At 37.1% G+C, this 16,669-nt stretch overlaps 2 protein-coding genes across 2 annotated transcripts in view; both read right to left on the reverse strand.

Annotated features, from left to right (window-relative positions):
- Positions 1–1,672: 1,672 nt before the first annotated feature.
- On the reverse strand, positions 1,673–9,000 carry LOC133396496 (C-C chemokine receptor type 3-like). Its single transcript, XM_061666407.1, has 3 exons — positions 8,951–9,000; positions 8,532–8,721; positions 1,673–4,932 (listed from the first exon to the last, which is right to left on the reverse strand). Exons 2-3 carry the CDS (start codon positions 8,708–8,710, stop codon positions 4,080–4,082), a joined length of 1,032 nt encoding a protein of 343 aa, XP_061522391.1. The 5' UTR covers positions 8,711–8,721; positions 8,951–9,000; the 3' UTR covers positions 1,673–4,079.
- A 2,885-nt stretch (positions 9,001–11,885) lies between these two features.
- si:dkey-225n22.4 (collagen alpha-1(XXI) chain) overlaps positions 11,886–16,669 on the reverse strand; it is a 52,295-nt gene continuing 47,511 nt past the window's right edge. The window contains exons 29-30 of the mRNA XM_061666291.1: positions 14,696–14,773; positions 11,886–14,349 (exon numbers count right to left, since the gene is read on the reverse strand). Of these exons, the coding sequence (XP_061522275.1) occupies positions 14,162–14,349; positions 14,696–14,773 (266 nt within the window). The 3' untranslated portion in view covers positions 11,886–14,161. The remainder of the gene's footprint in view (positions 14,350–14,695; positions 14,774–16,669) is intronic.

A 16,669-nucleotide genomic window follows, 5' to 3' on the forward strand; every position in this document is an offset into this window, starting at 1 on the left:
ATTATATAACTAATCACCAAAGTCTGTAACAGATAATAAGTTAGGAGCCACGGTTTTGCGAGACCTACCTGACGGTAGTCTCGTCTTGCCATAGCTTGATTAATGAATCATATCTCCTAACCCCAACCCATAAGGTCTCGCTGTTACAATGTGGTTAAAGAAAGAACAATTTTTGGGGAGATATTTTTTTATGTCTGCCTTGCTTATCAAGAAGAGGTTTACACAACACACACTGTGTGAAAAGATAGTGTACTTTTATGAACAAAATATAGCATTGTATAAGCAGTTGTTATGGCTTGACCATATGTGCACTATTTGTTACTATTTGATTAGTGAACATCAGCTGGGATTTCATTATCTGAGTCGGCATAGACCTTTTCACAACACAACGGGTTACGTTTCTTTTAAAGTCCCCATTAAATAATCCTAACTATACTGTCATTGCCTTGGTTTTTATTCACTGTTCATTTAGTCCCAAGTTAAGTCATTCGCAGCCAGCCGTTTTCAAAGCAGAGGTGCCCCATTTTTGAACATTTTGACTGAACCTTTATGACTCACAAAACCTACCAAGAGTAAACGCTTCTGTCACCAGAAAAAAAAAATCCTTTTTACATTCTTTAGAAATCAGCAGCTGAAAATGTGTTGGTTTCACCAGAAACACCGGTTTATTATCAAAAAGCGTAGAAAACAAACTTTTTGTGAAAAGACGGACTTCAATGTGAAATGTTTTGATTGTGTAAACAAGATGGCTCCATGGAATGGGATTTAAGAAGAGTACATCACTGATTGGGTATTGTATGTTCTGCCATTGCAAGCCATCTGTGCTTGATTGGGTTAATTTCATCCGAACAAAATGTAAATGAATAATGTTTCATACCTCACTTTCTCTATGCTTTGTGTCTCGATACAGGAGTTTAACTTTTGGTGTGTGATGCCGATGGTACCAAAAGGATACTACTCCTGATATTCCTCGAACATTATTTATACGTCACATTGATTGTGGACATCAATAGCACAATAGCACTTTTCTCAAAGGGAAACTAAAAGAAGGCATGTAGAGTCAATACGACAGAGTAAAAGAGCAGCTTAGTGTTGCAGTCTGGCTGTTTACGATTTGCAAGTGTGTGTGCTGGCTAGCTGACAAATTCAGGAGCTGCTGGATTAGATGACTGCCACAGTAATGGCTGTAGGTGCTGGATGACTTCCAACAGGCCACTATTGGAGTTGACTGACTGTAGCCCAGGGGAACAGTGTACTTGGCTGTTAATAGCTGCATTATTTTATTTTTTTTTTAACTGCAGACCAAAGTTAAAAACTGGTAAAGTGGGATCTTTGGAAGGGTCATGAAAAAAAGTCATGACAGCAGCCTATTTTTGCCTAATTTTGTTTCTTTCTGTTAACTGGAAGTGCTGCCAGCAATGCTGATGCAAGATATAAAAAGCCTAAATCTAATTTATTTTCAACCTCCTTGGCCCTCAAACCTCTGTTTACATCTTTGCTCCTTCCACCACAGATCCCATTGAGGTGTCGAGGTCACCTAAGGAACGAGGAGGGACACTTTTGGAGAAATGAAATGTCCAATCCTCAATATCAACATTTTATTAAAAATGAAAGGTCAATTAATAACGATGTGTGACACAAATTATTCCTCTCTGTGTATGAATTATTAACATCAGAACACATCCACTATATACTTTTAAAAAAACTCAAACATGATCAGCACTGTTACTCTACACAACGACACAACAAAAAAGGCACAAAAACTCAGACCAAATTGGGTTTCTGAAAAGAAATGGAGTGATAAAATTCACCCCAACAACCCCACTGAGTCAATCAAAATGGTACGGGCATTTAGGTGATTAGTTTATCCTGTGTGGAGGTTGCATGTTCTCCCCGTGCCTGCGTGGGTTTTCTCCGGGCACTCCGGTTTCCTCCCACATCCCAAAAACATGCATGGTAGGTTAATTGACGACTCTAAATTACCCGTAGGTGTGAATGTGAGTGCGAATGGTTGTTTGTTTGTATGTGCCCTGCGATTGGCTGGCAACCAGTTCAGGGTGGACCCCGCCTACTGCCCGATGACAGCTGGGATAGGCTCCAGCACGCCCGCGACCCTAGTGAGGAGAAGCGGCTCAGAAAATGGATGGATGGATGGATGGATAGTTTATCACCAGACAGCATACACGGCGTGAAGCTCAGTCGAAGGGATTTAAAGCCACTGAAGGCTGGAGGGTAGTTTTGTGGGTGATCTGCCTCTGTTTGAAATCAGATCTCATGCTGGGACTGCACAATGGGAATGTGATAAATGAAAGACAACAGTATGTTGGAGATGAGGTTTGCTGGTGCCGTGTAGGCTTTATATTTTCTCAACTAATCTTTGGCCAGGTTCTAATATTTCTTTGGAATTACTGCCACTAGAGTTTAGATGATGAACACCAGCATTATTTACACAAGAGAGGCATCTTCTTTGAGTGCTGCTAAATTCGTGAAGGAAATGGTTGTGTTCTACTTCAAATATGAAAACCATGAATCAACTTGTGCAACTGCTTCCATAAGAAATAGAAAATAGGGTGAATCAGTTAGTTCTTAAATCTGGGATGGAACGAGACCAACCCCACGCATACTCGCAATGATACATAATAAAAAGCATGAAGATGACCAGGTGATGATTTACGGACAAATAATAAAAAAAGATAGTTTTCAAAAATCAAATTTAAAATCATAATTATGCTGAGTAGTCGACCTGCCGTCCAAAATGTCATAAACTGTGGATCCAGGCAGGGCATCAAGTTATATTGGTGCACAGAAAATATGTCCTGCAATATTGGTTGTTGACCAAAGTCTGTAGTTTTTATTAACACAATCCTTCCATGACCTTGTTTTCTGTCAGCAATATTTCTGGTCGTGCAATTGCTCATTACTGGCTTTATTTCCCAAGTTCATTTAAATCACAAGAGTAAAAAATGTCACACTTACTCATTTGTAAGTGAATATAATGAAGCAGCCGGACATAGCCAAGGTGTAAGTGAACTGATGTACTTTATGTACAGAACTGTAAAAGTATCTCCTCTGTCTTTATTTCATCACTGTGACAAATAAAGTTCTCAATGTGCTTACAGCGAACAATTTGGAAAGTTAATTAATTTATTTTTTTGCTGGGCATAGTCTAGGATTTGTGGTTTGTCTCTTAACTGATGGAACTGTGGCCGTCAAATTATAATTTTGCATAGCTTTCACTGGCACAACATTTTTGGAGTTGGTTTTCGGGAAGTGAATGTTTAAAACAAACAAAAAAGGGAAAAAAAACACCAGCAAGTTCTCTTTCTTCCATCATGCTACGAGAACTACTACAGTGAAACCTCTGAAGTTAAACAGTCCTGAGGTCGCATATAACATGCTGCTTTTTCTCTGTGAAACTTATTTTATTAATCATCGTCATTTAACCGTTGTACGACGTTAGGAATTATAAAATATCAAATTATTAAAAATGCCTGTACAGAGTTTTATGATAGAAACAGGTTGTTTCTATATCCAATTGATTTGGATGGACTTTCAGTTTCAATGTGTATTTCAGTAAACTCATACAGTTAGTAGGAATGTTCTTACTTATTTATGTTTGTGTTTTATTTTTGCTTTGTATTTATTTTTGTTGACAAACTCGCCACATAATTTCATAGGCATTGTTCTGATCATCCGCAAGAGTTGGGCACCTCTTGTTCTTTCATCTGTTTCTATTATTCAGAATTAATTTATTAATTCAACATGTTATGTTGGGCGTCAAATGGGCCATCCTTAAATTAATAAATGTAACACCCCCCACCCTCAAAAATGTATGTGTTTTCTTATTTTCATTGATAAATATGTATATTTTAAAATACTGCTAAGCGGTATAGAAAATGTATGGAAACATGCAGGGTCACATTGTACCAAAAAAAAACAAACAAAAAAAAAAAAACATTACATCCCTTCTAGAACTCCGTTATTATGACGCATTTTTCTGTTGCTTGCAAAGACAGAATTAGACACTGTAAAATGCAGTCTAACAGTTCTGAGAAACAGAAACCTTGACATTCTTAAAACTAGTATGGTGTACTTTTAGTGGACGTATTGCTTTGGCTGTATTGTGAGCTTCTGAAATACTTCTTTAACTGTGGGAAGTGTTTCATTATCAACTGTCGAAAGTAAGTTTGGAATTTTTTCCCAACAAATGTATAAAAGATGGGACTGATGCAAAAGTAGATGTAAGCAAAGTTACGTGTTATGTGAAGGGCATAGCTCTGTCTCTGTGCTTGCTCACAATTTGCAGATCCATTATGTATCAGGAGTACAATGTTGAATGGGGTCCAGCAAATAAAAAACAGCAGCACGATGATGAATACCAGCTTCACTGTCTTGAACCTTGTCACCAGTTTGGATGATATGACAGTGATGGCAATTCTAATGTAGGAGTACACAATAATTGTCAGGGGGAAAAGAAAGAAAAGTAAAAGCTGTAAGTAAAACCCAGATATTCTTAACTGAGACACATCTATGGAAGGATAGTCTCCAGGGTATTCTTGACAGTATGTGTTGTTGTTAATGTAATTACTGAAAGTAGTGTGGAGAATTATGGGCTTAATACATGCCAAACTACTGATCAACCAAACCACAAAGCAGGAGACAAATGCATAGCTTCGGTTCCTAATTCGAGATGTACTCAAGGAGTAAACAACAGCAAGGTGGCGGTCAAAGGTCAAAAGAGTAAGAAAGAGGACAGAACTGTAGAAACCAAGATAGTAGACAGTGCCTACTATCTTGCACATAACTTTGCCAAATATCCAGTTGGAGAGCTGCATGTAGACTCCCAGAAATGGAAGGCTGCTCATGAAGATCAGCGAGGACATCACCAGATTTAACAGCAAGATGTTGGTAACAGTGGTCATCTTCTCGAACCTATAAGGACCAGATCAAAATTCAGTGATGGCGGATCATATGTTAATCGTCCCGTGCAGTTTAATAAATACTTTGTCACATGTACAATGCACATCATTTGTTTTTTGCCATTCTCATTGAATTCATCTCACTTAAATACATTCCCTCAGTCATTATTCCCCTGCATTTAAAGTGACATTTATTTCTGTTATTCCAGATATTTACATCTGGATCTGATGCACAACTTTTGTTTGAATCCATCCCATTTTCCATGTCAACAAAAGTATTGCTCTATGCAATTGCCCATGTGTTTCACATTCTATTGATTACTCAGAAAAGGTGTAACCAGTGTGAAAACCAGAAAGCTAACTTATGGTTGAAAAACAAGCAATTGGTGAGAGCCGGCAAATCAATCAGAGCCATTGCAGAAACATTGGCCATAGCCAGTGCAACCATTTGGAATGTCTTGGGGGGGGGGGGGGTGAAGGAAAACACTGCTAACAGACATCGAGCAGGTACATCAAGGAAGACAGCAGTCGTTAGGGACAGAAACACTACTAGAGCTGACATCAGCAACAACCTCAAGCGTAAAGGTACACTATTGTAATCTACTGTTATCACAAGACTTCAATCAAGTCAAGTACAGAGGCTGTACCACAATTTAGAAATAACTCCTCAGCAATGATAATAGGTTTAGAGACGAGCTTCAATAATTCTGGACCAACGTTTTATGGACTGATGAGACAAACATTAATCGTCACCAAAAGTGTGAGAAAAGCCTAAAGTCTGGAAAAACAACAGATCTGTACTGTACATGGTTGGCTTTTTATCTGATAAATATTGACACTTGAATGGAGTAATCCACCAAAACAAATAGTAACTGAAAACCTGGAAAAGCATCACAAAAAACGTTTGAAGTTTGGTGAGGTCAGTGGTTCGATACAATTATTGCAAGCAGATTATTTGCAACTGCTGTAAATATTATTCTCTTCATTAGTTAATCATATTCACTTCATTATATTTTAAGTTTGTTGCTGTCCGTTGTATGTTTGCTCACCTAAAAATGGGGTCTTTCGTTACAGATAATGCTATCTTCTAAATTTGCATGAGAAGCAGATGTAAATCCCTGTTAAACTGCTGAACTCCTGTTTCCAACAACAGTAGTTCACATCATTTTGCCACAGTTGCTGCAAGATACCACTAATCAACAATCAATTCCACAAAATTGAGCACATTCTTGACGATCAGTTAATCATTTGCCCACCTCTGGTGTTAACAAGCCATGTAACCGCTGCATGCATGCATTTTTTTTGTGTGTGACATGAACCTTTTAAACTGCTTTAAATGTCTTTCACTTTCCAGAGTCCAGCAATACTGAAAGGTTGAACACCTTATACAATTCCTCGCTCCTTCCATTCCTAAGGGAACCACATACCCCAAATTTGTACAGTGTAAATCGAAACGCGTGGTAGTCTATCATTAACCTACGTTTTACATCTACGCTTTCACTGTAGAAAATCTGAACCTTGAAAACCGATGGAGTCTATTTTGCGAATAGCATTAATTAAATGAAAGGACATTCAGTCGGTCAATGAACACTGTTTGCTGTCAGTGTCTTTATGTAATTACAAGGACAAACTTAAACTTTGAGGGGTAACTGTGAATAATATATGTGTACCACCACCCATTATTTCAAACAGACTGACCACTTGTTATACCCGAAAGTAATGAGTGTAAAATGGTAAAACGTGGAGTGGTACACTAAGAAGGTAACGCCTTTATCCTTGGCATTTGACTATTTTCTTTCATTTTGGGGACCTATTTGTGCATTTTTTGCCCATGAAAAGACAAACTGTCACCTTGTCGTTAGACAAACCCATTAGAGTCTACTAGTGGAAAATTGCACCTTGAGGGGCAAGTGCTGGACTCCTACTGTGAAACTATGAACTTAGCTTGTAAACAAACACTGCCTTTGACTGTAATAAGTCAAAGTCTGGGGATTAGGGATGTGCATATGCATCACCGAAGCAGGATGTGATACAATAGGATTCAATCTAATTAAGATATGATGTTTGACAGGACTGTGGTTAGTCAAAAAAAAAAAAAAAAAGGTAGACGACCAAGCAGTATCCTTTTGAGATGATAAAGCTACAGTCATGGTTTAGATGTAAATGAAGGTTTTTATTGACTGAAAATATATATATATATCTAATCTCCTCACTGACTCCATCAAGAAACACTGGCTGCGTCTCAACCTTGTGATATGCTTTAATTATTTTAATTTTGCAGAAACATTCACCTTATAGTTAATCTGATTGTCTTTTCGCCATATATGGAGTGTTTGTCTAATCATTGAGTGATTATTTTAAAGTTCTAAACATTAAACCACCAAGTGCCTAGGTTCCCTTTTGACTTTCTCATCAGGGTTTTTGCATGGCACTTTTATATACGGAAGTCTACTGATGATGAGCACAAAGTTATTCCACACAAGTTTCCAAGTCTTTGCCACACATGTTTCTTTGGGTTTCCTAAAGCCTATTTTCTTTTATTGCAAAATACTGCAGAGAGAACACTGCGGTAGCTGGTGAGCAATGTGGAGGTGACCTCGGCGTGTTTTCGAAAGGCTGAAAGTACCGCCATTGAGCAGGTGGAGTGTTCATCTCTACTCTCTTTTACCATTGGCCCTGGATTCTTTTTCTGACAACCTAGTTATATACAGTAATTGGTGAAATTCATTTTTGATAATCAACCCAAGCAACAAACTGTGTAATAATTAAAAATATTTAACTGATCACGAAAAAAGGATTGGCCTCAAAGATTCTGCTTTTTTTTTTTTTTTTTTTTACAGTAGCTGTGGGTGAAACTATTAAACTGAATTGCAACATTTTAATTGCATTATAAGGCTCTGGGGCTTGGCAGCAGAAAAAAAAGTAGTGATGTGTATTCTGTATGGCAGTGTAATCAAGATTATGAATGGGATAGTCTAGTAGCAGCTCATGCCAACACCACATTCCAAAATGGCCCTACTCAGAGTAATAGTGCAGATTAAAATTATAGAAGGTGTTCGGAAAGTCTCTTTGTGCATTTAGAGGATATTTCATTGACAGACATGTTTCAAAAAAGAATATTATATATTTATCTACTGTTTTTATTAAAAAACTCCCTGCAGTTGGCTCATTGTTATTTAAAAGTAACAAATTCAGTAAGCATTGATATTCATTAAAGTGATAAACTGGAACCTCGAAGGTTAAACACTATCCCATAAATTCAGATTTAGAGAACTTTATTTATATCCATGGGCCAACGTAGGGTGGTATCCCAAAGATCTGCCCTAAAATGCTAATTTAAAAAATATATATTATTAAGTGCGAGGTGAGCCATACGTTTTCAGACTTACAAACAATATATTTGCCCAACACCTGTTTTACCCACATCTTTTGTTTAAGGGAATTTTTAAAAAGAACATGTTAATGTCTGGAAACTTGTGGCCCTCCTTGTAGTCACAAGTGTTTTTTTTTTTTAAATCTTTTGTACATTATCTCTTATGCTCACATCCTTCTCACTGTATTTCGTTTGCATGGACTTAAGCAGTTCCAATGTTTGTTCAAGCGTCCACTCACCGATAGATGATGGTCAAGACAAGTCCATTGCCAAAGAGGCTGACGAGAAACATGAAGTAGTAAAGGACGGACAGCTGAGCTCCCACATAGTTGTCGACATCCCGATTACACGGTGCAACAAGTGTGGCCGGATCATCACTGTAGTTATCGTAGTCATAATCATATGTTGTCGTTTCCATCTTCACCTTGACTGTAAGAAGTAAAATACAACACAGAAACAAATAATATTTGCACTATTTATCTGATGTGTGAGTACGTATTTGAGCCACTATAATCTGAATGTGTGCTTCTGTCGGTAGAGGAAGCAAACGCATCAGTACTACCAAACAGCCCTCAAAACTGAATAACCTTTAGGGGACCTCTCGTAAAAATGCACAAATTTGTTTGAGTGAATATCATGCTAACTAGAGCTGACTTACCGTCTGGCCTCGTCCTTGTTTTCTGACTCCGAGGGCTCAAGCGGAGCAGCAAGCTGACTCACAGTGAGTTCAAGTCACTCTATGATAAATCAGCCGGCAAGGGGAAGGAAGTGTCCGAGAATAATGTAGTAATGTGTGCGTGACTCCTGTTTGTTTTTGGAACGCAACAACAATTGCTCGATGAGGCTTTTTGAGCTTTGATCTGTGTGCATTTTAAATTCATATAAATTCAAATAAGCCCCAAATTAGAATTAATCCGTTTGTACTCATCTCCCTCTCAATCACAGAAAGACTGCAGCTCGTATTCAAACCCTCAACCTCCACCGTGCCTCCAAGACTTTAGATTAGATATTTATTAAAAATAGTCTACAGTTGCTCTGTTTTTATATATAATATCCCTGGCATTCTGAGGAAATGCAATCTGTTGCACATTTCAGCGCAAGCTAAAACAGGCTCCAGTTTAACCGTGACTCTCAAGTGATTTCGGAAATGGAGGGATGAAATATATTTAAAACATTGCAATATGCCTACATTGATGAAGAAAATAATTTGGGGAATGGAACTTTTTGTCAAAATTAGCAGAACATCAGAGTCTTTAGTCACTTTGTCATTTGCAGTTTTATAAAAAAAAAAATAGCGTATGATTAAATTTGGCTGTCATGGAATGGAGAGCTGATTAGTCTATGGCCCCACCATTTTGAAGTGGATGTTTCAGTTGTGTTTGATCTATTTTCAGTTGTATTAATAACAGTTTGATTAATCTAGTGTACAGTAATAATGTATGATAGATTCGGTGTATATGTAGAAGTCTTTTTTCGGTCTTAAATAATACAAGATGGTCTAAAAGCTTCTGTCAACAATATTTATTGTCATATAAAATACATTTGTAAAAAACAAAAACATTGCAAATGGAATCCAATCATATCTTCCAAATATTAACATGAACATTTACCAAATGATATGTAGATAAATAATGCCCAACAAAATAGAAATTATGATTTATCATCTCAGGATATATTACAAATACATTTGTGGCTATGTGAAACTACTTCAAAATAATAAACAACTACAAAGGCTTAATGTGATAAATCATTGCACTACCAGGTTTGAAAAAAAAACCTCTATAAATAATTAACTAAAAGAACAGTCTAAGAATATATCAATATAATTGCTATAGCTGTCAAACTCAGTCACAGTGTAATAAAAATTGGGGGCAAACTCAGCAGGAAAAACTTTTAAAACTAAAAATTATTGTTCTGGTCATTCCACCAATATCTAATAGCTTTAGGATAATACCACTTATATGGCTTTTGTAATAAATCAAAATTGCATTTTATGTTGTTGGGTCAACTAACTTTAGTCCACATTATTTGTTAGCACAAAATTATGATGGTCAGCGTGGACATGAGTGTCATGTTGTGCTTTCAGTGTTTTCCTTTCTGGGTCAAAATTTTAATAACCAGCCATTATTTGCTCAAACATTCTAATAGACACTGTGTCTCAATTATTCAATGGGTGTTTCACCCACTTGATCAAATAAGCACCTCATCTTTAAAAGGTGGGGGTTAGGGTTATAAGAATGTATTACTGTACAGTAATTTTTTTTAAATTTATATTCTAATTAACAATTGCAATTATTTGTGAACAAAAACTCGTTGAGAAATGTTTATACATAAAAAGGCCTCCTCTTACCTCTAATAAACATCCATGATCACTATTTGAGGAAATATTTTAGATCAATAGGCAATAATGAAAAGTGGGATAACAGGGAGTATTTGCACACCAAAAGTCATCCGTGTGCTGTGAATAACGACGCCATAGTTACCTATTCTTTGGGGACTACTTTGAAACTTGCCAAATCTGACAAGTAGAAATGTACCGTATGAAAGTGAAAAGTATCAGTTTAGAAACGGCTTCCTGATGCGCAAACCCCAGGGAGAGGCGCTTGTTAGGTTTCTTATCCCTCGAGGCACTTTTGACGCTTCCATATGACAGTTTTGCGCTGATGTTTGTCTCAAACCTTTTTCTGTGGAAAGTGAGAAAGAAACCACTTCTTACAAGGCAACTAAATTTAATCCGCAACTAAATGTGGGGTGGTGATAATCTCGGTTTGAACAAAAATTGTTCTGCTCCTTGCAAACCCATTTTTTATGCTGCCTACATTTATAGTTAAATGTGTTTCTTTTTGTCTGGAGCAGTTAATATGAATGCTAAATGCATCTATCTGCATGGGTCTGAAATAGGTGCTGTTTGTCTCTACAGCTGTAAATGACTGAACTCATTTCTATTCCCTCTTTTAAGACCTTGGAAGCATCACGGGCAATTCAAATGTTACATTACCGACGACTGCTGCTGTAATTCACCAATTCACATCGAAGGCAAGAACATGAAACAGGGCAAAACACTGAAACATCTAACAAAATAGATGACTGGAAATCTCTCGAATCTCGAGACTCAATGAATCTGCTTTGCTTTACTGAAGTGATGTGGCAATAATTGGAAGCTAGGTGATTAGTTGGCGCTCAACTTTCTGTAATGTATTGAAAATACAAATTGGCACCATGTACTCCTGTGTGACTGTAATCGAACCTTTTCTAGTTTATACTCACTGAGGAAGTTAAAATAGCTGGTATGTAAAGTAAAAAGCAATAATCTGTATATCATCTAGACTATCACGAGCACTGCAATCCACAAATGACATTGGAATTTACCGTTAAAATTTATGAAAAATCTCAGTTGCACTCAAAACAAAAAGCTCCATGCAGAATTACTTTGTATTGGAATTGACTCCGCTTGGGAAATCGTGCAAAGATGTCAAAGGTTTAAACATCCTTTAGTGATGTGCTGACAATGCTCCACCTAACCCTTTTTCATGGAACATTTGTGGAGCACTATGAATAGAAATGAAAAAGAAAAAAAAAAAAAATTCCAACAGTGTCTAAAAATAATGTGTCAGCATATCCATTATTATGCATGCTTTTTGTTGTTGTATTCCCAAATGTAGGCAAGCAACCAACAAGCGCAATATGATATTCAGCTTGGATGTTTAGGAATTGAAAACCTACTAGGAATTATGTGGATTAAATCGTTTTGTGGCTTGGAAAGCTTGTAATTTGGCAATTAAAGACAAATGACAGTAAGCAAAGTCTCCTAGTTTTTCATGTCCCAGAAATATACGAACAGAGTGATAATGGAGGATTTCGAATGCACAAAAAGGAAAGCAACACAGAGCAGCAACAATTCAGTTTTTCGCTGATTATTATACTGCTATGATTTTAGACTGGTATGTATCTAACCTTATTGTATTTCCTCAAACAGTGGTCTTGTAATAGACAATTGAGTAAATAAACGCTCCTGGTCACTACCAAAAAAAATAAATAAAAATGGTGTGCGTTTATTTGATCAAAAATCTGAAAAGCATAAACATTGAATTTGTGCTAAAAAAGCGGGGGAGGTTTTCAGCAGTTAACAGGCCTCTATTTAAAATATGATAAGATATCAATTTTAAAACGTAAATACATGTACATGCCTAGCTCCTATTGTATAGGTGAGGTAAATTAGAGATTTTAAAAGTGTTCTTCTATCCATGCACAGACATTTCATGCAAATCCAGTCAGTATTGCTTAGCGGGTCAATATAAATATGTAAAAAAAAACAGCATTCTTAGTAGCCTGTTTTTCACATGGACATATTTGGATTAGCACAAACCTTGGTGCTTAAGACAAAGAGGGGGATAGAAAGGCAGCAGACGACATAACAACTACAATGTGATGAACGCATACCTTGTCAGTCATAAAGCGTGTTCCAAAAAGGGAGGTCTGATGGTTGGATGGTAACCCTACACTGAGGTCCAGAAATATTTAGACAATGACAACATTTGTGATTTTGCCTTTTATACACCATTACAATTGATTTGAAATCAGCATGCTATGCTAACAAGCATGATATGATTGAAAGGACGTTTAACAGGAGCTAACAATATACAGTTGTAGAGAACAATGTCACTTTGCGCAAATACTTTTGATGCACTGATAAAGGAGATACTATGCATAAAGAGATTGTTATTTGGAAATGGTAAATGTCATATTTTTAACGATGAAAGTCTACATAGACACCTTCATTGTTTTCTTTCAAATACATAGTGATGGTGTATATGGGCAAAAATCATTGACAACTTATCGTCCGAACCTTCCAGAAGTAAATATATGCAGTAACCCTCACTTGAATATGTATCCTTTTTCCATTAGGTTAAAAGTTCAACGTAAATAACAAGATGAACTTGATGTATGTTGATCCGCGCAATACAGATTCACTTTTCAAGAACGTGCTGACATTTTCACACATTTCATACAATCATTATTACGGGGCAGCACTTAAGTGCTCAAGGCAGAAGTAACTTGTTGATACTGTAAACCCATTAATGCCACCTTGGAGTTGCGTTCATGTTTTGGAGAATGTTTTCAACAAGTAAGATTATTTGATTAATTAAAGGTAACTTGTTGTCACTTTACACCCACAACCATCCATCTTTTCCACTAATCGAATGAATGCATCCTTCCACATAGTGAAAATCTATTGCTGGATTTTGTTTTTATGTTTTCGTGTTCCTCCTGATTCCATGTGAAATTAATTTAGTGTCGTAGAGCAGTTTTATTTGACCTTTAAGTCTATGTTTTATGAACACTTGGGTCTACTATGCTACTGTATTTTAATTTTGGGACTTGGAGTGCGAAGTATTTTTTTTTAGATGGTACTTGGTGTGGTGGTGTTTGAGAACCGCTGTCGTGGAGTATTATACATACGGTGTTAATACTCATTGGACTGCTGCTAGCCTAACCTTCAATCTCGTCCACTAATAATCTGTCGAGTTACACAAAAGCAAAACACAACTAAGTCATAAACATTAGTGCTAATCTGTTTTACATTGAACTAATAAACCTGCTCCAACTGAAAAGTCCAATTTGTGTCCCAGAATACTTCCCTCAGCTGATGTTTTGACCATTAATTCCGTAACTATGAATCATGTGCCACCCATTTCAGTTTGACTCAACGTATGAGGTTATTTCTGCCACCAGTGTTGTTGTGCTGCGCACAACGTGCTTCTGCAGGAGTCAACAGTCACACATGAATCAGTGATACAGTAAATGGCCTCTGGATACATGTGGGTGTTAAAGCCAGTGGCACTTCTGTCCCTCGCTGCTGCGTATGCCATCAGATATTGGGTCCTTTGCTGTAATGTTCCCTTAGGTTGTAGGTCTGATAACACATGGATAAATCACATACCCCCGGTGTCCCTGGATTACCCCTTTTACCGGGATCTCCAGGGGCTCCTGGTTTCCCAGGAATTCCCTGGTTGCCCGGCTGTCCAACTCCATCAAAGCCACGAGGACCTTGAGCCCCTTTAGTTAAGAAAAAGTAGGGACAAAGAATATAAATACAGACAACTACTGGGTTTTATATATCATGAAGGAGCAAAACAAATTATAGTTGATTGACTGTTACAACTTATGCAAAAACACAAATACAAAGCATCACCAAACAATGTTATGTTAGTGCTCACAAAAAGCATCTGCCCACATATTTGTTAAAAATGGAACATCCTAGATGCGTTTCCATTAAAAGTGCTCTCGTGTACTGATGAGAGCTCAGATGTCAGTTGCTGAAATAGTTGCATCTCTAGAAAACGCAGTAATGTATGTCGGCCAGTAAAGTAAGCTAAATGACTCAGGAGGTACTTTTACATACCTAGCTGCCCGGGTGGTCCTGGACGTCCCTGGTGACCTTCACCTTTGCTGCCCTTGAACCCTCTTGGTCCTGTGTCACCTGTGAACATATCATGTCTACTTAAAAATCTAACTAAATCACAACAGTAAGATTACTTTAAAAGTCACAATGGATGAGATGTCTCTTAACTGTAACACATTCCACTTTGTCTGCAATACTAGTTACAATTTACTGTCATTTAAATTGAGGAGATTTAACCTGCCTACTTTTCATTGAGATCTTTCCACAAAACTTTGTTTTCTCAACCAAAGTCAACTGCAATAGGCTACAGCTCACCCGCGATCCTATTGAGGACAAGCGGTATAGAAAAATAAAAAGATCTTGGGATAACTGTTTCATAGCCAAAGATAAAACAAAAACAAAAACTCTGTTACTAAGACTTCCTAACCCTGAACCTAACCATAGAGTCCTAAGTGGATTTTATATGTTCTCTTGTGCTTGCAAGGATTTTCTCTGGATACTGTGCCTTCCTCCCGCACTCCAAAAACATGCCTACCAGCGACCCTAATGAGGACAAGCACTAGAATATGGGTATATATTACAGTTGCTATTGTATATTGATAATGAATGCAAAACAGTCCATGCAAAACAGTCAGTCCATAGACAGCTGAAACATAATTATGCACACAACAGCTTGAAAGCATTTTATCAGCATCTACTGGAGTTATGTGGAATATCAATGATCTAAAATGTGAGTCTTGTCTAGTCATGGCTCTCAGGCATTCCATGCTGCTTATAGGGTGGCTTTGACTTTCCACTGCAGAAAATTAATTACTTTGTGCAGTCGTATTTGAACCCTTACTGTTAATTTTCCATGCACACACACAGTGTATTCTGGATAGATTTTGACCCGGGGCCAAGAACATCATCATCATAATTGTCAATATTCAATTATGAACTACAAATCATTCCCAAACGTATTAACAGCCTCAGTGACGTACATGGACTATGAGTCCTAAATGTTTGAGAGTAAAGGGAAACTGTATTTTTATTTGCTAGAGTGCAACCACTTGTTTTGCAGATGCAGATTTCTCGCCTGTGTCTTGGCACCCTCTGACCTCGGTATGACTTATTTTTCTAATGTGTAGTATGTACAGTATGATCATTCTTATGCTGTTTTGCCATTTCATTGTTTCAAGATACGCCCATGACCCTTCAAGGACTAATGGGTGCGTGTTTCTGCAGGAACCTGTGCAAATGTGTGGAGAAACAAATAGCTCGTGAACACTGTTACCACTGTCCCTTTGTAAAAACTGTTACCATTGTCCCTTTTTTTAAAAAATTCCCAGATTTAACATTCCCACAATTATCACCATTTTACTTGATTCAGCTGTTAAGCCTCAAATAAATTTTAGTCAAATCTTACCTGGGAATAGTATATAAGAGTTAAAATATACTGTATATACTGTATCATTTTGAAAGGCTGAGAATTTGTGAAATTGCATGTATGTAATGTACTGTATCTGCCTCGGTAAGTCATTTTTTGTCAATGTCAAAATAAAATGTGCGGTATTTTGTTTAATTCTTTGTCATTTGTATCTACCTGTATATCGTACTGTTCATCTTGTGTTACTTTTCAGGGTGGTGCGCTGCCTCTTAATCAACCGTCTCGCTTCCTCCTAATATTATTCACCAAGACAAAAACTTTTTATTTATTTATAGCTGTCATCTGTTGAACTAACAAGGTGAAATCACATTCCGCAGTGAGACATTATAGTTCGGCATCTTTCACAGATGATTAGAAGGGATGATAAATCAAAAGTAGCTCATTAAGTTGGTTTTGCATGCAATATTTATTTTATTTTGCGTTGCTGAATTTTACTGGTGTTCATTTGTTTAATAAGCTTGTTTTACGGGGTGCATTGAGCATCAACACATTCAATTTATTAGCTGTTGGCACTCTTTTGATTTTAATCGTTGTTGAAAGCGAGTTGT

This window comes from Phycodurus eques, chromosome 21 (genome assembly GCF_024500275.1).
Source record: "Phycodurus eques isolate BA_2022a chromosome 21, UOR_Pequ_1.1, whole genome shotgun sequence".
Lineage (NCBI taxonomy): Eukaryota > Metazoa > Chordata > Actinopteri > Syngnathiformes > Syngnathidae > Phycodurus > Phycodurus eques.